General features: G+C 40.8%; 1 protein-coding gene across 4 annotated transcripts in view; it reads left to right on the top strand.

The window, feature by feature from the left end:
* Nucleotides 1–23,330, top strand: part of CTBP1 (C-terminal binding protein 1) — a 248,331-nt gene that overhangs the window by 81,661 nt on the left and 143,340 nt on the right. The window contains exon 1 of one of the 4 annotated variants that reach the window (XM_030493191.1): nt 9,731–9,785. The exons of 2 other annotated variants lie outside the window; for them this stretch is intronic. Coding sequence is in view for 1 of the 2 variants with exons in the window: in XM_030493192.1 (XP_030349052.1) it covers nt 9,779–9,785 (7 nt within the window). In the remaining variant the exon portion in view is untranslated. Of the gene's footprint in view, nt 1–9,730; nt 9,786–23,330 lie in introns of those variants that run through there. One more of the 4 variants, XM_030493192.1, reaches the window with a different exon arrangement.

Genomic DNA, 23,330 nt, shown 5'->3' with positions numbered 1-23,330 from the left:
GCTGCTTTTTGTAGAATTAGATATCTTCTCTTCACAGAAAGAAGCATCAAGTACAGGCAAACACTCAGGTTTGAAGCCTTGGTATTGCCAGCACTTCTAAAAGTGGTTAAGCCTATTTATCTTCTTTTTTTTGGCAGAACCATTTTTAGAGCTTCTGAAGGCTATTGAACACTTCCAAAGAGGCACATAGGAACAGACAATCTTAAAAATAAAATTTAGGCTGTTGTTTCTGATTTTACCCATCAAAACTCTATTCTTAGCCATGTTGCAAGATGGGCTGCACAGAGAAGCCTTACTGTAGCGAGAATGTGAGTGCAAAATGCAGCGAAGGATGTTAATTACTGCATATTTTACCTAGCTTTATATCTTCAGTTGGTGGATTGTTTTCTGTATTTCAGACAGCTTTGAAAACAAACACATCCCTTTCATTGAAAAATAGGTTTATATTATCCAAACTGAACAGTATTAACATTCCAGATAGACTAAATATTCTGTGTTCTGTGTTATCTGTGATTCAAAGAGCTTACAAAGGACTAGAGGAGTAGGAAAAAAGTCTCTCTGCTTTTGTTAAAGAAACCCTAATAAATAAACATATATAATCCCTCTGCCCAAACCCTTCCTCATGTATGGAGAGCTGCAATGAGCAGGTAGGCAAGTGAAATGAGGTGTGCTGACCTCCTCGTGAGCAAATGGCAAAGCTCAGGAGCATTTTCAATGGAGGTGTTCACGCTTAACATCATTCAGGTTTTTTAATCAACTGGTAGTTTCTTTCGGAGTCAAAACAATAGCTGAAACCAAAACAATGTCAGCTCTGCAGTCAGTTTATTATGGGATTATGATAGATCTGAAATGTTATCTTAAGACTACTACTGTTAATTGACATTTAATTCTACTTAGTTTTAACATAAACACTTTCGTGCTAAGTGTTTTGCAGAACAAAGGGAAAAGTGTATTTGTATACATACACACAGGGGCAGTTTTAGTGATGTCTGATCTAACACTACATCAAGGGGAAACAGCTGTGATTTAATGAGCCCAAACCTAACAGAAGTTCATAACTAGGACTCTGTTATTGTTGTTGGAAGGGTTTAAGAAAAGTTGTCTTACCCTGCACACATGGCTTCAGAATTTAACAGCTCAAGTAGGTTGTGGCAGGAGGGAGGGTTGTGTCTGCAAAGCTTCAGAGCTGGGTCTTTGAGTTCTGTGTAACTGCGTAGTTAAAACACAGCGTTTGTTGAACACGCCTCGGCACAGGTCCTGCAGCTACCTGACATCTCTCTGCAGAAATACCCCCCTTTTGGTGATAGGTGTGTGTGTGTGCTGGCCTGCTCAAGCCGAGGATCTTCCTCTTGGGTGAGGCCAAGGTACATCGTGCTGTGACCGCACGCATATCTGCAGCTCATTGGTCCAGCGCCTCTGGAGCGGTCTCGAACTGCCTTAATGACACTGTGTGATTTAATGATAGTGCTTGATCGTTCTAGGGATAGGAAGACAGGTACAGGCAAAGACTCTGGTTTTTGACGCCTTGTACTGGCAGAGGTTCTAAAAATAGTTAAACCTACTTAATTTTATTTTTCTGGCAGAACCATTGTTTTTGAGGTTCTGAAGATTCCATCGTGCCAAGGGCAGCCATGTGGTGTGTGGCACAGCCTCTTGCATCTCCTCCTCGGAGGCTTCACTCTTCATTTCTAAACCACCACGGTGTTCTGAAATCCACACATTATCTTTTGCTCCAAAACCCCCCAAACACAACTAGAAACCAAAAAAAGCTTCAGCTCAGCCCCCAGCTCTTATAAGTGTGAATTTTATAGAATACTAAGGAGCTTATTGTGAATTAATTCAAGACTCATAAAAATTAGTATTTACTGCTACCAAGAATTAGAGCTTTTTACCTTATGAGCTACCAGAAGTGAAGAGACAAGCTAAGGTTTGGATTTTGCCTGCCTTTTGAAGGTCAGTGAGACCTTGGTACTGGAGTGACTGGAGTGCAGCGTGTGATTCCAACCACAGAGACCCATTCCTCAGTACGCATCCATTGTTGTTAAAGACCTAGAGCCAGAACGTGTTGCTCATGACCATCTGCTGAAAAATGATGTTGCATGGCCAGACATGGTCTTTGTATAAGCAACCATAGGCACACTTTAATTCTATATATCTTAACTCTTTCCCTAAAGATGAACCAGAAAGCAAGAAGGGTGGTTGCAGCTGGAAAACTCGGCTAAAGAAGATCTATTTCTTCCTGCATAAATTCACTGGCAAGTGTTACTCAAAATGAAATAATATTTTTCTAAAAGGAGTGGTGTGCAAGAGAGGTTACCAGTGGAGTACGGAGCCTGACTTGCTTAATGTGGATCAACTGGCATCAGTAGAGGGGCAGGGCTAATGAGAAAATTGGAAGGCATCCTAAATATAGAAGAGAATCAGGATATTGTACAGAAATAACTGAGATGACATTGAAAACTGGGCTAATAGAAGTGGAATCAAATTCAAAATGCATAATCGAAGGTCATATCTTCTAAGTGAATAATAGTAGAGTTCTGTAAAATAGGAACTTGCAACAAGATCCTCATTATAGATAAATAGTACTTGGATGATCACGGGATGTGCTTTAGCAGTCCCTGTGATATGCATAAAAACAAGTGAACAGAATTTTCTGCTCTTTCAGTGTGAGTTTATCATTTCTGAACAGTTTTAACGAGTGAGGTTAAGAGACTTTTATGTAAGAGAGAGACATGAGAAGCATAGAGTATTCATCCTGAGAGAGAGACAGTATTTAGTAAAAGGACTAAAAGCCAATGGCTGCAGAAGAAAAAGATGGTACCAACAAATGCTGAATGAATTGAGGCTGAATGCTGGAAGAGGATTCCTGATGGGCAGAGCTCTTCAAGTCCACTATAGCTTTCCAAGGAGAGGGGTGGCAAAAAAATGCAGGGATTTCCTTAATGAGGAGGTTCATGAAAGGAGTTATTTTGTGTAGCTCCTATAACATCCCAGGGGAAATCCTTCTCAAACGTGTGCTTCCAAGAAATGCATTAATGCCAGTAGCACTCCTAATGCTTTATTCAAACTATTTTCTTTATGGGGAAAGTGTGGATGTTCACTGCTATACTCAAGACAATCTGCCCTTGGAGTAAAAGCCCATTGTGAGAAATGTTGCGATATGAGTATCTTGATATATAGACTAAATGTGTAATGTTAAGAGAATAATATATTTAGCTAATTGTCCTGGGTTCAGCTGTAACAGTTTTCTCCTTCTTAGTAGCTTGTGCAGTGCTGCGTTTTCGACTTTAGTCTGAGAACAGCACTGATAACACCGATGTTTTTAGTTGTTGCTAAGTATTGCTTACTCTGATCAAGGACTTTGCAGTCGCTCATGCTCTGCCAGTGTGGAGGGGTGCAAGAAGCCGGAAGGAAGCAGAGACGGGACATCTGACCCAAACTAGCCAAAGGGGTATTCCATACCACAGCACGTCATGCCCAGCATAGAAACTGGGGGGAGTTACCCGGAAGGCCCAGGTTGCTGCTCGGGTTGGGCTGGGTATCGGTCGGCAGGTGGTGAGCAATTGTATCCTCTCCCCTTGTTATTTCCCTTATCATTATTATTATTGGTGGTAGCAGTAGTGGGTTTGTATTATACCTTAGTTACTGGACTGCTCTTATCTCAACCCATGGGAGTTAGACTCTTTTGATTCTCCTTCCCGTCCCTCTGGGAGGAGGGGGGGAAGAAGGAGGGGAGTGAGCGAGTGACGGCGTGGTTCCGAGTTACTGGCTGGGCTTAAACCATGACACTAATGTATTAAATATGTCACCACAATAGAATGTGCAGAAGTCCTTCAAAAGGAGCTCAAAAAACCCCAAAGTCCAGGGAGGAAAATTTAGGAGGAAGTAGCTGGCTTACAGATACTCATTTCTAGGTGGTTATATTAGCTACTGATCTGAGAAAGCTGATATGTTCTCAAAAGCCTACTTTAGATTTTAGTACAGTATCAACTGTTTTCTTAAATTCCTTATGGTCTCAAGATTACACCCATGAAACATCAGCTATGTTTACCAAAATATTTTCAAATTTAGATGAGGGTTGCAACACGGGGAGATAGTTCAAAGAAGGAAGTGTATCTCTGGTGTTGACAGTTTTGCAGAATGATGTGAATGTGCATGCACAATATTCAGAATTTTCATTGTAAGGAAAAAGAAAAAAAAGAAAGATCTTTACTCTTCCAAAAAAAGAAACCCACCCAAACCCCCAACCCTATCATTATGACAGATTTTGACTTAAAAATAGCATTTGTTCTTGTGCTGTAAATCAGAAAGTATCGAGGCTCTTCATGGTAGCAACATATTCTATCACCATTGAAAACCAGTGTGGAAAAAACAACTGTATTGGGTGGCCATCTTTTTGTTTCTGTGCAGAACATAAATATCTGGGAATCCAGGGGGTTTAAGCCCTATGATGGTGGAAGGAATAAGAAAAGCTTAAGCAACAGCAACAACAAAATTAAAAATATCTAAGTTCATTGTTGTATAATGTTCACTGCATAATGAATGCTGCAAATTTGACATTTTAATCATAGAATCATAGCATGGTTTGGGTTAGAAACCCCCTGCCATGGGCAGGGACACCTTCCACTAGACCAGGTTGCTCCAAGCCCCGTCCACCCTGGCCTTGGACACTGCCAGGGATGGGGCAGCCACAGCTTCTCTGGGCAACCTGTGCCAGTGTCTCACCATCCTCTCACGGAAGAACTTCCAATATCTAATCTAAATCTCCCCTCTTTCAGTTTAAAGTCATTATCCCATGTCCTATTCCTACATACCCTTGTCAAAAGCCCCTTTCCAGTTTTCTTGTCGGTCCCTTTAGGCACTGGGAGCTACTCTGAGGTCTCCCCGGAGCCTTCTCCAGGCTCAACAAGCCCAGCTTCCTCAGCCTGTCAGTACTCACTAATAAGTGAGTAAAAGAAAAGTTCAGATTGCTGAGAATACAGAGATTGCTTACCCCCCCTCCCCAAACCTGCCCATGGTGCTACGTCCTGTATAACCTCCGTTACCTCGCCTTTCTAGGCTCTGGTGTAGAAATGGCTAAATGAAAAGCCATGCAGGTAGGACCAGAGGCTCTGAAGAGCTATGAGAGTTAAAACAATGCCCTTAAAGCAGTGGTTCTGTTAAAGATCTGCAGTGTTATCCCATGTCTTGGATGAATATCTGGGTAATTGGATGCATGAACAAGAGAAATGCAGCAATCTGTTTGAGTGGCAGCACTTTGCAGCATGGTAGAGCTTTAGCAAAAGCGTTGGTTCCTTGGAGAAACAGTGGTCTACCAAGTCCTCTGCCAAAGGAAAGGTGCTTGCTTTGGGTCAGAACAGTAGGGCAGGAGTTGTCAAATTTGAATTTGCTTTTCATTGAGAGACTTAAGATATTCAGTAATTGCAGTTTCCAAGAAAAGAATGAGGTAACTTGGTCTTAAAGTACTTAAAAAATGATTCTTGAATTGGATCAGACCAGAATTGGCATCTATACCTTGTCCCGTATTCAGCAGCAGCCAAGAACAGACCACCTCTGTGTGGTATTTCTAATACTTCCAGCCTCTGGGAATTTTCAGGGTATGGAGTTCTGAACCAGATGCAGCCTCTCTGTTGCACTTAGTGAGATAGATAGATATAGATATATATAGATATATATATATAAATACAATAGCTTTTCTTTCCCTGGAGAAGGTTGGTGCTTCCCTGGAAGCCTGGTTGGTGCTCCTTTTGACTGCTTTGAATTTAGGTCTTTGCACTCTTGTCTAGGAAGGAGGAAGGTTTCTAAGACTTTCTAAGACAGCGCACCAGAATCAAGTGGTTGGCACCATGCAGATAAAAAGCAATAGTGGGCATTTTTGACCACGTTTTTGACCAGGCTTACAGATATATAGGATAGAAACGTTGTCATTCTGGGTGATAGGTAAAGATGTCCTGGTGTTTTTGATGATGATGATACTTAACATTATGCATGCAGCTACATTTTAAGGCTAAGTACGCGCATGTGTGCAGTCTTAATATCAAGGATAAATTTGCGTAATTATAGCTCATAATTTGTCTACGTTGCAGCTATTTTTGAAAGTTAAATAATTGCCGATCGGAGGGAGTGGTAATTTATGGCAAGAGAAAACGCTCTCGCCTCATCTTATCTGGAGGGTGGTGGGTGTAATTCTGAAGCTGGTCCTGTTTGCTGCTTCCCTAAAATATGCGTTTCTGCTCTCTGTAGTCACGTTCTGATGACTGAAAAGATTCATAGCAGTGTGGGTATTTTCTTAGTAAATGAAATTATCACTGTGCAGAGCATTTGTAAAAGATTTAAGTAAATGGGGGTTTGTAAGTGGGAATATTTGGGTACATTTTCCAAATATTTCCAGATATTTCATTCTGAAAGAAAATAACATTTCATAATAAATTTTCAGTTGCTAATAATATGCCAGAGAATAGAGATATTCTTTTTTAACTGATCTAGGTTGCCATAGTTAGGGAAGACAGCAGATCCTAGAAGTAGTAAGCCATTTTTAAGGAGTCATGCCTGTTTATTAACTTAACAATGTTCTATAAATGATGAGCTTGAAATGTAGGCATGGCCTTTGAGAAGATGAATGTCATGAGAAAGAGCTGATAGAATTATAACTTCAAATACGTTCCTGTTTGTGTTTAATGTATTATTAAATGTCATTTGCTTAAAAAAGGAATTCAATTCATAATGGATCTAGTATAAACAAATACTGTTTTTAAATTACTTAGGCTCTATTTGATTTTGGTTTCATGACAGCATTTCAGAATTAAGGTTCTATTATTTATTAGCTCGAAAGAAGGATGGGGAATACCTCGTATCATGTGTTCAGCTCTGAAATCTATGGAAGTTCAGAAGGTGGCTAAACATTATGGATTTAAAATACTCACAGACTCTCTGCAAGTATGAAAATACGCTTCCAGGAAATGCTGGATGTTTTACCGTGAAAGAAGTATTTGGAAGATCTGACAAGACCTCACCCATGGGAAGACTGCCCAAGAGTACCATGAATGTGGCATTGTTGAGAATTAAAGCTAATTTTAGGACAGCCTTCTTATGCTGTTGGTATGGTGTAGTTAGCCTGCAGAGACTGAGTAGTAAGGAGCTTCAGGAACTTGTAATTGTAAACTTTAGTAAACAGGATCTCAGTATTTTATATTCTTCATTCAGGATCTATTTCAAAGCTGTATAGCAACAACCTAACCAGGATAAGGGCGACTGAGGATGTGCCTAAGCGTGCTCTTCCCAGAAGTAAAGCCTTTGCTGTAAAGAGATGCTCCACCTTCCTCCCTGGGGAAGGAATGACTTCTCCAGCACCTTTACATGAATTTGGAAACGCTCCCCTTGATGCATTTCTCAGTAGTGGAAAATATCCTTGCAGGAAAATACTTTACCACGTGTGTAGCTTCAGACCTTCGAGTCCAATGGGAGTCATTGTATTCCGAAGTTCAAGCAAATACTTAAAGTTATTTAGCAGACACAAGATTTTGATGAGCAGTGTCAGTCTATCAGGTAAGACACTTGCCTTCTCTTTTAAAGTAAATTTTCCGTCATCCTAAACGTACTAGAAATCTCGGTGTACTCTAGTAATGGTGACTGCTGAAGTCTGACTAGTTAAGGAATTAATTTGCTGTAAATATTCCCCTATGTAGGTAATCTGGTTTTATTACTTTTAACACCAAAATCGGCAACATATTGGAAGGAATAAATTACAAAGCAAGGAGAAGTCTAGAAAGTAATTATTATGGATATGGCAGTGAATTCTCTAACCACCACTTCAATGATGTGGTTTTTTTTCCCTTTTTGTTACTTTCAGCTATGCTTTATAAAACATGTTTATAGACTATGTCAGCAATGTTCTTCCTCAGTTGCTGTTGCAAAGACTATTTTCGCAGTTTATCACAAAATGCCAGATTTGCTCAGCATGTAATTTAATCTTATGCTTGGAAGCATCCACATTACTTGGTTATCATGAAATTATTCTTTAATAAAAATGTATGCTTTGTGATCTATATTTTATTAATTTGGTGAGTTGGTTTATCGATTGTTGCAGATGCCATGAATGTATAATTTGTCACAGTTATCGGGTGCCTGTCAGCACTTCGTAGCACCACAGAGTTCTTGGCTCTTGGGGGCACCTTAGAAATAAGCCTTTCTTGATCTGTGAGAGAAAAGCTTTCTCCTGTAAATTATCATCAAGACTTGGGTTGATATTGGGTTTATCACTTCACAGCATGTATTATCCTGTATTAGCCAAATGCTGTGGTCTGTTAGGGCAAGAGTGTTCAGCAAATACAATTTAGTGATTTTAAATGCTGGGGATGTGGGCAGGAGCACAACATTACAAAGGGGAGGCACGGATTTTCTCACTGTTTTAGTTCACTCTAAGCTTAGGAATTATTGGGGTCACGAGATTGGAAAAAAAGAGAAAAATCTGAGCCTTTTTTTTTTAATCCCATCTTCTACAATTCATGGTTTTCTGCTGTAATATACAGCAGTCATGAGTTTTGTTGATTGAAAAGCTTATTTCTGGGGCAAATATTAATCCTGGAATCATAGAATCCCAGACTACTTTGGGTTGGAAGGGACCTTAAAGCTCATCCAACCACAGGCAGAGACACCTTCCACTAGAGCAGGTTGCTCCAAGCCCATGTGTCCAACCTGGCCTTGAACACTGCCAGGGATGGGGCAGCCACAGCTTCTCTGGGCACCCTGTGCCAGCGCCTCAGCACCCTCACAGGGAAGAACTTCTTAAGATCTCATCTCAATCTCCCCTCTGTCAGGTTAAAGCTATTCCCCCTTGTCCCGTCCCTTCCTGCTCTCATAAGAAGTCGCTTTCCAGATTTACTGTCAGCCCCTTTAGGTACTGGAAGACTGGTATATAAGGTCTCCCCCGAGTCTTATCTATTTTTTTAAGACTATGCGTTCAATATTATTATTTTTTATTAGTAAAGCAGATATTTATTTCCAAAATAGTTGTACTTACGAAACTTTGCCAACAGTTTTGCAGTGGTGATACCTCTTTGCCTGCTGCAGTGGTGTGGCTCAAACATCTGTTGGTTTCAGTTTGGTGTTTTTAAAGGCTGGGTTCTGGCACCCGGCAGCTTGTTCTGGTCACGCACTTTGTGTATCGTGTTATTAAAACCCAGCGGCTGAACAAACACTCTCTAAGCCTCAGGTATCATCTGGTTGTAGGTTGTAGGGGTTTTCAACTCGTGCTTTTCTGTGCTTGGAAGTGGTCGGTGTGGGGTTATTGTTTCACACTTGACAGAACAAGTTGAGGAGCACGCTCCTGAAGTTTTGGATATGTATAATGTACATTGGGTATGTAAAATGTGTCTGGAAAAAGGCGCTCTCCAAAAAATCAGAAGGAAAAAAGGGAGGGGAAAAAAAAAAAGGAGAAAAAAATTAGAAAAAAAATGGAGGGATAGAAAATAAGAGGAAAAAGGTAAACCCGGGGTTTGTGGAGGCGAGGTCGAGCCCTGTCCCTTCGCCGCTCCCGCAGCACGTTCCCCACCTCCGCGCCGCCCTGCGCCCCGCCGCCGCCGGCCGGGTAATGAGCCGCGCCGTGGTTGGCGGAGCGCCGGCGGCGGGTGGCCGCTATTGGCTGCGAGCGGGCGGCTCTCCGCCCCGATTGGCTGCGGGCGGGCGGCTCTCCGCCCCGATTGGCCGCGCCCGCCTGCCCCGTATTTTCAGCAGCGGCGGCGGCGGCGGCTGGCGGGTTCCGGTGGGCGCCGGCGCGGGGATGCAAGGTGGGTGAAGCGGCGGCCGTGCCCGTCCTGCGGCTGCGCCGCTTGATTTATCGCCTGGGTTTTAATGCTTATTTAATGGGGTTTATGGTTTTACTTCCCCTCACCCTCCTTCCCCCGCCTGCGCTACCGCGGTGCGGCCGGTGCCGGGGAACGCCGCGTCCTGCGGGCAGCGCAGCCCCGGTGCTGGGGGTGTTTGTGTCTGTCCCTGCGCGGCTGCGCTAACCCCGCCGTTCCGTAGGAGTTTGCCCCGGCAGCACCGCCGGGACGGGCTTAAAATGCGCGGTGCGACTGGAGTCGGTGGTTTTATCGGTAACCGCGCCGGCAGCACCGGCGCGCCGGTTCGGTGAACTTTGGGAAGGCAGAGGCCGCGCTGCGGGAGCGTCGGGTCTGAAAATTGGGGATGAATCGCGGAAAGTACATGAGAATCGGCTGGGGAGGTCGTTACATCCCTGCTGAAAATACTGGGTCCTCCCTATGAGTTGTTCCTGGGGATCTGCTAAATGTTAAATTCCTGTTTCCCCTTCAGGCTGAGATTATAAGTAATAGGAAATTGATGCAGTTATGATTGTTATCTGAACGTGTTTGCTTTGGTTTCGACTTAAAATCACAAATGCGAAGTTAAATACTCTTCATTTTTATCTTGCTTTGGAATTCCGTGGCACGGTTCAGGGACAAATTTGGCTCCACGTTATTTTGTAACATATCTAATCTCATCCCTCCTCCGTCAGTCAACTGTATTATTTATTCTGTATGTTTCATCTCATACCAAAACCACATTCACCTTCCTAAGTTCTCAGTTTCTAGTGGGTTTCATGGCAAAAGTTATTTCGGATTGAGAGATGTTTTAAGGCAGAAAAATCTGACTGATTTCACAACTTTTCTCTGTGGCATTTTCGCAGAGGAATGCTGCAGTTACGAGTGGGTTACACTCTTCCTGTGCCATCTAGAAAATTCAATACACTGTGTAGCATCCCCAGCTGGATGAAGGTAGTGCTTGAAACTGTAGTGTTTCAAGCTATCATGATATCAAGGTATCACAATCATTTCTATGATAGAAGTGAAATTTTGGATACAAATACCTGATTTGAGCAGGTTAAAAATCAGTGCCTGAATGTTTCTATTGAATAAAATTGTCACTGAACCTTTAAGGTGATGAATGTAGAAATTTGGGGGGAAGTCAGTGGTGCTGTTAGTACAATGCTGTTAACCCCTTGCTGTGCCTCATAGAGACAGAAGGGTGCCTGTGTGTCCAGGTTTATTGCTAGGCCTAAAAACTGCGTATTTTTGTTGCTGCCTTGAGGCCCTAGGAAGCAGTAAAGGTTTGTCTGGGGAATGATGGAAGAATTTCAGTCTGGCTTTACCTACTAGGAGCAGCTCTTGTATGGCAAGCAGCCAGAGGAGCTGCGCTGCTATGGGTTCATGAGTCTCACCTCTCATCCGTGCACCCATGGGTGCAAAGCAGGGACTATGGGACACAGGGACTATGCCAGTGTGATCCCTGTTGTGAAAATTAGGGTGAATGGAAGTGGTACCTGTTGCACCACCAGTGATTTGTCAGCTCCTAGGAAAAAGCTGTGTACTCGCAGTCATATGATTATCTGCCCAAATCACTTACATCCTCTAAAATGATAGATATCTGGGGAGTTTAAATTGAATTTAACAGTGTCTTGCATTCAAACGGTTGTGGATACTTGAGTTTATGAGAAATATAGATAGCTAGGCATACAGATTTTTTTTTAATATGAAATAAATATTATTTGTACAAGCTACATGTATTTTTAAAATAAACCAGGTCCAGTTCAGTAGCTACTGTTTAAAAACCATCCGTGTGTTCATTTTATCGTAATTTTCATATTGTATATAAACTTTTTCAGAGCGTCTTAAGAAAGCAGACAAAATAGTATCTGTGCTTAGTTGATATCTACCGAGAGTTCTTTAGCCTAAATAGCGAACTGATTTCTGAGAGTGTGTACACAAGCTGCAGCCAGGCTGGCAGGCGTTGCCTGCCTGTGGTGGTAACAGAAGTATGAGAGATGACGTGAGTACTGCAGGGCTGGATTACCCCTCCACGCCTCCTGCTCGTGTCTCACCCAGGCAGGTGAGAGTGAGCAGATGGAATCTTTTCTTTCCCTTTGGCACAGCACCAGGTCGCTTCTGCGGTACCACCAGACCCAGAGGTTCTATGGAGCTGGAGAAAAACCCTTGTTTCTTGGAACTGTTATTAGTAAAGTGTCCATAATCGCCTAAAGCAGATATGTGTTGTAAAAGAAAATATTTCCAAATATAAATAGATGATAAACTCTTCATAAGTATTTTTCTAAATAACCAAACATTAAAAATAAAATCAGGCTAGAAAAAGTAAAACTCAGGGTTTTTACTTAGTTTTTTTTCCTAAGTGTAGGAGTTGGATAACAATTTAGACTCTAGTATGCACAAGCAGATTCATGTGGATGCAGTGAATCTGCGAAACATGGATTACTGAAGGATCAGCATCAGTAAATGCATAAATCATAGATTTATTAAAAAGCAGTCTCAAATTACCTGTCTTTTACCCACCTATGTGTCTGGAATCAAAGGATCAGAGTTTTAGCAGGTATGATTTAGTTGCTTTGCTGCTGGTTTTTGTTTTATTCCATTATCATGACTTTGTTGAATGGAGAAAAAAAATGTTTCCGTGGTAAAGTGTGAGGGATTATTGGCTCTTTAAGGCTGTAGTTTCTGCCTAATAGTGATGTGACTTGTAGTAGCACTTTTCCCTGATAGCAGCAATGTTTATTTTGAAAGTATCATTTTCATATTTAAACACATGCAGCGTTAGATTGGAAAAGTTCTAATGACAATTGCATGGCATGTTTGTTTTAAAATGGTTATGTTGAATGATGGCAGAGAAATGAATTTGTAGTTTTTTAAAGATCTGTGATTTCTATATCTGTTATTTAATAGAGCTGTAATGTTATCAGTGAGCGCTGCCAGTTCAGTGTAAAGTGCAACGTGTAACGTTTTCTGGTGGTAGAGGTGCTCTAAGTGGAGAAATAATTTAAGCGGTACAAGGGTTTTTATAGCCCTCTTGTCACAATTAACTGTGTTTATGAAATATGAATTTATACAACATCTGCCTTTTGGGGTTAGCATTCCCATTGGAGCCCGCTCGCAGATGGTTTTAAGTCTAAAACCTTTTTTCAGTTTCATTTTAGGAGGGTGACTTGGTTAGGCGCAGCAAGGTCCCTTGACTTGTAACTGATTCATCCCATCCTTGCTCCCTGCGGTCTCTGCTCATCCCCCTAGGGCATAGTCAAAAAGGGTACCATGTGTGGCATGCCAGTGGGGTGGGATGTGGGGTCTGGCACACACCACTGCAGTTTAATTTGGAGGGACCAGCACCCAGTTTCCTGAAGCTGGAGATGAGGGCTTGCACTGAGATGGGTGAACCCAGCGGGACCTTGCAAGATGTGGGGTTCATCATCAAAGCGATGGGTTGTCGCCTGGAGACCCTCGTCCTCTATGTGCCTGTAAATGGTCACCCCCTTGATGGAGGCAGAAGGGGAAAACTGGCGTTTTCTGTGGTTACACCTACCCAATTTGTCTCGTCATGGTCCACTGTGTCTATTACTGTTTTATTTTCCTCCAGCACTTGGTGTTCTGCCTCTCACCCCTCCTGGCAAAGCTCAGACATGGCCATTAATGTCCCACTGGTAGAATTTTTGTAAGCATCACAGCAAAGGCAAGCTTACAGGAGGACAGAGTAGCTTGAAAGATACCAGTGTACCCCCTCAGTAAGGGATGGCTTTATGGGGAAAGATTTGGAGGTGCTTTAGGAAAGATGCGTTTTCCCATCATGAGCCACCTTGGAGCACAAGTAGTGTTTCATCCCCAAAATGGGCACGGTGGTGAGAGGCAGTGAAAAACCTTAAAAACAATTCTGTCGCACCTCTCCCACTTTTCATACATCACTGCTCTTGACTAGTAAACGTTTTGGGTCTGGCACTGTCCCTCAGGGCAGAAGTTGTGTAATGTGTAAGGTTTCAACCTAGCTGGCACGTCAGGATATGCAATATTCAGTACATGGAAATCGCTCTGAGACGTTCACAGTAAGTGCTGTTGGCACAACATCCTGCAGATTTTGAGGTACGATACGAGTACTCGGACTAGAGGTTGTACAACTTGGGAAGCCTGGTGTGACGGTTCACTTGGGCTGTGGAAGTGACCTGAGTGCTCACGGCTATTTTTGTCATCATTATTCATGGCAAAATAATTGAGGCTGTTCATACAAGCAAGCTGTGTTGTGAAGAATAGCAGCAGACGGTGCTGTGTGTTACCTTTACATCTGAATTTTAGAAGATGAAGTAAGAATAATACCAAGTGTTACATTGGGGTGAAACCATCCAGCAAAACCTCCTTGTTCTTATACAGATATTTAGTCCAGCCTCTGCTGCTGCCTCCTGAGGCTTTACTGCTAATTGTTCTCTTACTGATATTTGCAAATTATGATGATTGCTACGTCAGAGTCAAAAATCATGTGCAACAGGTAATTGTTACAGTGGAGATCAATCATATTATCTCAGTGCTAGTTTAATCTGATGAAGGAAAGAGTCCAAACTAGTTAATTATCTCTTTGGGTTGTCCTATAAAATGGGAATAACCATCATCATAAAAGGTGCTTTAAGACTTACTAAATATTTCTGAAGCACTTAAGAATCATAATTTAAAAAATAATTGCCTAGTAAATTGTCTACTTAATAAAATGTGAAAAAGAAAAGATCTAGAGTATATTAGGCTTCATAATCATTTAAATAGATGCATGTAGTTTATTTACCTGCTCAGCGAGAACTAACAACCATTGAAAGCAAATAGTTCTTGAGGAGAACTGTATTTGCAAAATGAAATTATTTAAATCAAGGTTTCCAGTTCACCAGTTTAAATTACTTTTACATTTATGATTTAGGCTTTGATTTAAATCATACTTTGTACTGTTAATGTTCAAAATTTATCATCAACACTGAAGCTGTGAACACAAAAGACATTCTTGGCAAGACTTGCAGAATGCAATGTCAGTATATTTCTCTGGAATACTAAAAATTTAGAAAACAAAACCTTCTTCTCAACACTTACAGTGTTTCATATCTGGGGGAAGAAAACAAAACAAGCTGCAAACGATTGGATTTCGGTCAATATAGTAACGGGTGGCTCTTCCAGGGCCATAATACGGGAGGGAGAGGGCAGGGTAGAGGTACTGCCAGCAAGTGGCTTTGTGGTCATATTGTTGGAGGAATACTTCTAAAGATTTTCTTGACTAAATAGCATCAATCTCTTCATCAAGTAGAAAAGGACTGATAATATTTGCCATTGCTTTTGTTGATTTGGAGTAATACCAAGAAAGAAACTTGTTCTGCGTTACCAGCAGGAATACTGCAGAGTCGAAAGGGCTTCTGCAGCTTTTTATTCATGTATTGTTCTGCTTAGCAATTAGATAAACAAAATATTTTTAGATTGTCTTTACATGTGACAGATTGGCTCTTGTTTTTCTCTCTGTTTCAAAAAAAAAAAGCCCAACCAACCACCAAGAAGCTGAGATTGTTTTCAGTCAGTAGAGAAGTTTAGACCAAAGTTCCCAGAATTTGTGACTTTTATTCTTCTGTTACCATAGCTGGGAATATGAAGGGGAAGATGTGTTCCTCGGATGAAAATTGTGTGTAAATCCTCAAACCAGCCCTGGTTTTACATGGATCCCGGTGCCGTGTGGTCCCTGGGATGTAGGAGCCGTAGGTGATGCTCGGGGAAGTGTATTGCAAACACAGTGCACTTACCTCTTCTGCTTGATCCTGTTTGGGTGGTGAAAGGGAATGGACTGCTCGATCTTTTCACGGGACCCATATATGCTCAAGGATTTCCCAAAATTAAATGCTTGTGAAATTGGGAGCACAGGAATGGCTTCGGGCAAGGATTTACTAACCCTTTATTTGCCTTTAGGAAAGGTTGCAAACAGGGATCTAATTTGCACCCATTAAGAAATGACTTTAAATAATTTCAGCTCTAAATAATGATGCTTTTAAACTGTGATTTGCATGTGTATCTTGAAGGAGTAAATACCAGATTGCATATGTAGGTACTCTAACTAGTTACATAAGAATTAAACCCACATCATTAAATTACTGTTTAAACTAAACAGAAAGAGAGAAAAACAGCCTAGTACTCTACCACCATTTGATGTATGGATACCTGAGCTAGATTTTTAATATTTCAAGCTACTGTAATGTTTATGAAATGTTGAATTGCTGTTTGAATGATCCATATTTTAACTTTAGCTTTGTACCTTCCCGTTTTCATTCTTACTCAGAATATCTTTAAATAGAACCTCTGAGTTGTTACTGTGATATATATTGGTACTGCACTTCAGAAACCAATATCAATAATCTATTTATTGATGGGAATAGGAAATATTAATTTAATAATGTTAAATATTATTTAAAATTAAAATGCAATAAAAATCCATTATTTGCTGAATTGTTCAGAAATGACGTTTGGCTCATTTTGTACCCACTTCAGTGGCCAGAATGTCAGTGGAGGCTTTGTTTAAATGTTGTTTCTCTATTTCTCCCCCTCTCACCCACACATACACCTGTTCATCGAGTCTTTTGGGCCAGACATTGGTTTATTTAGTTGGGCTTTATGCCTTTCTCCCCCCTCCTTCATTCAGTTAACTGCTTGTTGTCAGTAGTTTTGGCACATCCCCTTGTTTTCTGTAGGCTGCCTGTGGAAAAAAGGCTTGTTTCCAATGGCAAAGAGTTAATCTGGCTCGGAGTTAGATTAACTGTTGCAGTAGCTCATGATAAACATCTGTTGCAGTACTCCCAGATGAGAACATTGCTTTCAAGACTATTTACTGCACATTTTGAACCCGTGCACTTTGCTCGGGGTTTAATTTTTTTCCCCCTCCAATTACTAAATTCTTTCGAAAGGACATAAATCCGAAGAGTCGATCGTGGAGACTGTGTTTATTTTACGTTACAGAGAAGGAAATGTGATTATTGAGTTGCCATTCGTGTGCTCGAGCCCCCAGATAGTTCCGAGTGGAGCGCAGAAGCGTGTGCGCTCCTTAATGAAAACCAACTGCGGGAGCCGGCTCCCGGGAGCGCTGCCATGTGTGTCAGTGCCCTGCCTGTAGGCAGCCAGTGGAGCCTTCGGATGCTCGGCCTCTGGAGTGTCCTCCTGCTCTGCGTTGGGCAAGATAGGACTGGTGGGGAGGAGCGGAGTTTGACTTGGACCTGGAACTCAAGGCTGGGTGTATGGTTGGAAGGGTTTGGCCAATGGGACTTGGGACTTTGCCATTGAGGAAACCTTCTCCTGTTTCCTGGAAATCTTTTTATTTTTTTTAATACTATTATCATTATTTTTATTTTTTAACTTAGAAAAAAGGAAAAAAAAAGTATTTAAATTCTAAATTTAGTGGATCAAATAATGCTCCATCCCTGGCAGTGTTCAAGGCCAGGTTGAACACTGGGTGACATGGTCTAGTGTGAGGCGTCCCTGCCCATGGCAGAGGGGTTGGAACTAGATGATCTTAAGGTCCTTTCCAGTCCTAACTATTCTCTGATTCTGTGATTGTATGACAGTTTATCCTGTTAGCTCTTCCAGCAGTTACTTCTTGCTGTAACTCAGGATCAGGAGCAAGCAAGCTTTAGTAGCTTTTCCCAAAACATCAACAGTCTTCTCCCCCTCCCCACCCAAACCACAAAACCTGACTGTTCTCAGTGTCTCTTGGAAAATGATGTTGGAAAACAACATGAAGTATCTTAAATGATGCCTGTTTCCCGACAAATTGTTTTTCTTTCTTATGCTAGTAAGGATGATGCTAATAAAGATAAGAATGAAATCGTGTTCAAAGCATTTTAACCTATATTTCTCAGCAGGTGGAAATATTTTCTGCTATATTTCTTATGCTTGATGTTTCCTACCACTATCAAGATACCTGAATACTTTATGTATGTGCTGATCATCACCAGAATTAACTCTTTTTGCATAGTAGTCTAATGAATGTAGATTATGAATCTACATACATATGGGGCACTTCCATATAACAAAGCTGTTTGTAGTAAAATGCAAGAGTCTGTAACTTTAGTTCTTGGTGATTTTCTTAAGTCTGGCAGAAGCACTTGTTTTAGCAATAAACCTGTAAGAACAGCTGTACCAATTCAGATCAAGCGTGTCTAATTCAATATCCTGTGTCTGATGGCTATCAGCAGCAGGCATCTAGGGAAGGAGACAAGAATAGTGATAAAGTGGTAAAATCTAAGGTAGGATTTCTTAGTTTAGCAGTTTTGTGGTAGTATCAGGATTTTCAGAATTTGTTTCCTGATCATAGTGCTGAAATGATGGACGTGCAGTACATAGCAAGCAGGTTCAGTGTTCTCTTGAAGACCATGAGAGTGATACGAGGATAAAAGAGAAAAAAACCTCTGAAAGCAATGGGTAGAGTGTAAAATAGAAATAATGGATAGACTGGGAAAGGAGGGAGAAAGGCGGCTGTAGTTGCTTCATAGTATAAAGAAATGGCAAAAAAAGGTTGGTTTGTTACCCAAGAGGCGAGGGCCTCCTGTGTCAGAGCTTGCTGAGACCGTGCTCTGATGGGTTTTAAGCCATCACCTGTGTCTCATTATTTGTGCATGGGGAAGAGTAGGACATAACCAGGACTTGGAGGAATAGTTGGCCTGAGCCTGGTTCAAGGTGAGAAAGTTGGTGGAGGGCAGAAGAATAAAGTATGAGAGAAGAAACACATGGGAAAGGGGAACAGGAGTGATGGGAGTGTCAAAGTAACCTGTAGAAGTTCTGGATTATTCTCTGTCTATAAATACCTACCTATTCAACTTAATGAATAAGATTGTCTGTGTAGGAAATATCTTGTGCAGTTTGCACTGAATCCCTTGTATCATTGCTGTACTTTTCCCAGGCTCCAAGACACCCAGGTTTTATTTTTAGTGCTACCCTGAGTTCTGCTTTATGGCAAACCTGCTCCAGCTTGCTGCAGTCATTATTGCTAAGGCCATCTAAATAGCAACTTGAAAATACTGAAAGCAATGTAAATAGTAATAAATTATTTTGTCTCTGTGTGGATTAAAAGGTACATCTAGGATGGACTTGTTCTTAGGTCAGGTTTTTAATGTTATTGAGCAAAAGCATGATGAGCTTTACATTACTGGCATACAGCTGTAATGGTACTGTACTTTAAATAACAGACACGAAGGCGTTGTGACTAGGATATTGTTGCTTTAGCATTCACTTAAAAGTAGATTTTTAGGGAGCTGTTACAAAGGTGTGTGGAAAACTGTTATTGACTCTACAGTGAATTCAAGAATAATACCGATGAGGAGGTGGCACAGCGATCTGCTCACCAAAGTCATACTTGCAGTCATACTGCAAGTTAGTATCAAACTTGACAAATTTGGGTTTTATTGTATGTATCAGAATGAAGAGAAGATGCTGCATTTGAGTACAGAAGGGTAAAAAACATCTTGAATTTAAACACAGTGTACATAATCCTATGGGCAAGGGGGTTTGGTACAACCAGAAAAAAAGTGGGTGCTTTATGGTGACCCTATAGAAAGGATGGTTTTATCTGTAGGTAAAGACCAGGTAAAGGAAATTCTTCAGCTTGTAGGTAAGGTGGGTACAAGATGAAAGAAATACAGACTGGGCATCAATAAGTTGATATTTTGATATATATGTATGTAAATAAACAAGGCCAGGTTGGACGGGGCTTGGAGCAACCTGGTCTAGTAGAAGGTATCCCTGCCCATGGCAGAGAGTTGGAACTTGATGAGTTTTGAGGTCCCTTCCAATGCGAACTATTCTTTGATATTATAAATCAATAGTATTGATAGTATAGTATATGTATAATATTACAACAAAGTTTCATGCGATTAAAGGAAAACAGTTCGGAAACAGCCTCACAGTATAGGAACTGGAGTGACTAAGAAACACCACATGTTTTAGGATGCAGCTTCATTTAGCTTTTTAAGAGGATTACAGGAAATTGATCCTTTCGGAGTTCCCCACAAGGCTTTTCCCAGCCTGGCATTCTCAGATCGCAGGAGCCTGGGATCTGGGGCTGGTTGTCTCAAGTATGTGCTGTGGAAGTGTTTTGATTTACATCTTATTGTTACTGTGGCAGCAGTGGACAGGAGGAGTACGGGAGTGAGTTGTGCTCGCTTCTTATGCTAAATCAGTTTACCTTTTCTACTGATTATCCGTGCTCCTGAAGAATGTGAATCTTTGTATGCTTCCTATTAGTAAACAGAATGATTGTAAATAAAATGAAATGCAACTTCCACAGTTTCCACTGTGGAACATAGGAGCTCTAACGGGGTGTATATAAAATACAATACAATAATCTGGTGTATACTTGTTACTGTTACTATATAGCTTTTTATTGAAAGGTTTATAAAACTAAGATGTCAACGTTTTGCCTTTTTCCTCCCCTCATTGACACAGTGTTTCTTTTCGTCTTTTAAAGAAATCATACAACCACCTTAGAATAAACAAACATTCTCCAGCTTCAGTCTGGATGCTTTCTTAAACCACGCAGAGGAATTTTTTTAATGGATGGTTTTGTATTTTCTCTTCTGATACATACAGCCACGTTTGCCTAAAGCTTTCTGAAGTCCTTTCTAAACCTCCCAATGGCATGGGAAGGTGATGTATGCCCTGTGTCCCTGCATTATGTATTTAACATAAAAGAGAATTAACCCTTGAATTTCAACCTTCATGTTAAAAATTTTACTTTTCCTATATCATAGAATCACAAAATGGTTTGGGTTGGAAGGGACCTTAAAGCTCATCCAGCTCCAACCCCCTGCCACGGGCAGGGACACCTTCCACTAGAGCAGGTTGCTCCAAGCCCCTGTGTCCAGCCTGGCCTTGAACACTGCCAGGGGTGGATTCCAGGGATACCCTCATAGATTGAGTTGACTTTCAAAAGAAGATTCCTTGGAATCAAAGGGGAATCTGACAGCACATTTGCACATCAATTTACAGTAACTTTTTACACTCAGACTTTTATTGCCTTCTATAATTGTGTTGTGGTTTCTTTAGTAAACAGAAATAGTCCTATACTTCTGTTTCTTAAATGCTTCTTGTACTTGTTCTGCGTTGTTAATGGGCCTGTTAGTATTGTTAAAGTATTAGCAGAAGAATAATAATTGCTGTGTTCTAATTGTATTGAGTTCTAAAAAAGCATTCTCATAGAATATTAATGAGAGCCTTTTTACATGTATGAATTATTGTTCTTAGGACAGAAAATTAAACTACAAAGAAAAGAAAGTACCATTCCGGAGGAGCGTAATAATAAAAATCAATAAGCCTTCGATTTAGTTTTTAACTCCATTGCTCCTCCTCTCTTCACCCCATTTATGCTTCCTGTGTGTATCTCCGAGACCCACTCCGATACCTGGGCACGACAGGGGGCTGAGAGCCAAGTGGCAATTTCAACAATGAATGTTCTTTTTCTGTTTATCTCAGCCTTAAATTACTTTAACTTTATTTAGTCTTAAAAACTGTGACTATCGAGCTAATATTTTATGCAGCATCGAGAGGAACTGGAAGCACTTTTCATTGCTATGCAAAATGCAGCTGGGGAATGGTGCAGAATTAACAACACGGAGCTGTGCTGTTGGAACCACAAGCAGCGGTTTATTTTCATTTCTGTCATTAAATATCTTATTACCGTCTATTTGTTTTTTTCTTTCCTCTCTCCTGCAGTGCAAAAAAGGGTGATTACTAGGTGGTAGGACTTGTACAACTGCTGGAAACTACCTTAAATAAGTGACCTTCAGGTGACCTCTGCAACTGCTGGTGTTTTTTCAGCACTAAGTTAATATCTCTGCGATCCTCTTTCTTCCATCAAATCTTATTCCACGTTGATACCAAGTTGCTGCCTTGCAAGTGAGATCCAAATGTAGGGATATTAAAGAAAATAATCTTTTGTAAATACAAAGGCAGTGCATCAGTGCATAGTAAAGCTGCAGAAGTGGTTCCTGGGACTGGCTTGAGCATTAAAACTCTGCAGTATATGGAGTGTACTATAATTTCCCAACTGTTTTTGGTAGCAGTTATTTCTAAATAGGCAAATGAGCTGCCGTTGCAATTCTTGGCTTTTTGCAGACCCGTTGATCTGAATGAGAAACACTGAGCAAACTTTGGTTTGTGAGATTTCAAATGAGCTTCAGTTTATATTCTAAAACGTGTAATTTCTTTCCCAGTCTCATATAGCAGCTCCTTGTCATCCTTTTTTCTCCCCCGTCTGACATCAGTTTCTCTCTTGTCCATTTAAAACTGAAACTTGAAAAACTGCAGCTTTATACTTTATATTATTCTTCTACCCCGGAGCTGTTTTTAGTGTCTTTATTGCAAGTAGACAGATGGTGATATTTGGTTTCCTGTCAGTTTTAATGAATATAGATAGGAGTGATAAGAACATTTGCTTCGTTTAGCAAACTTCCTTTTCTGGCTTTTAATTAATGAAGTGCTCACTGGTGTGCCGCTGCTTTTGTACAGTTCAATCTTTTATACAATTCAACTTGTGTCAGATAATGAAACAGAGGATGCAGATAACTTCTTCTCTCAGTGTCCTTTAAAGTTTGCTTACACAGATACTGTGATACATCAGAAATGTAACGTGCTTGTACGAGCTGCCACAACAGCACTTGTTTCTTGGTGTTTTGGTAATATTTTCTCTTTCTAAAAAGAACCCAAAGGAAGTGGCCTGCGTTTGGTGGTGGTGTTCACCTTGGGTGAGGTTCAGCTCAGCTTTGGAGCATTTTGCTTCTAATGCAACTTCTTAAATAGAATAAGGCCTACAGCAAAAAAATTTGATGAAATAGAAAAGTATCCCCTGGCTTAGCAAGCTTTATTTTTTTTGCTGCATTTTGTCCTGCTTTGGAGAGAACTGGAACATTAATCCTGATATTGATTTTCTTTGCAGATGGTTTGATTTCTGTATTAGCTTAGCACAGACATCATTTTAGCTTCTTGTAAACTATTTTAGAGTCCATTGTTCTTAAGATCTTTCTCCAATGTTTAATGCTAAGATTTTTCCCCCTTCCTTTTTGTGTACGTTGTGTTTTTAATACCGATTCAGTATCAGTGCTTGTAGCCCAAGTAAGTAATTTCTGCCTTGCCACAGCAGTTTGTATTCTTTAATGGTAAAAGTAACTGTGCCTGTGTGCATAAAAATATTTCAGGAGGTAAAGCCTGAATACTGCCTGTAGGTATATAAAATCTCTGCTTTAGTTTTGTAGGTCTAATAGGTTAAGAACTTCGATGGAGAGGAATGACTGGGGTGAAGGGCAAGAGGGTGATCATCGGGAAGATTATTTTCTTTAAGCATCTGAATATTGCTCACTCTAAAGAAACTGATTTTAAACTTTGTTGTATTTTAGTACCCCTGTTTCCTGAGTTAAAAAATGGACTTGGTTTTATACTTCTTTTCAGGACTTTTGTTTTGTTGTAACCTTATAAGGATAGGATTTGATTCCCTGATGGCAAATCTGTGCA

Source organism: Strigops habroptila, chromosome 7 (assembly GCF_004027225.2).
Source record: "Strigops habroptila isolate Jane chromosome 7, bStrHab1.2.pri, whole genome shotgun sequence".
NCBI classification, from domain to species: domain Eukaryota; kingdom Metazoa; phylum Chordata; class Aves; order Psittaciformes; family Psittacidae; genus Strigops; species Strigops habroptila.
Note: the sequence above shows the minus strand (reverse complement) of the source record. Positions and strands in the feature narration are given on the sequence as shown.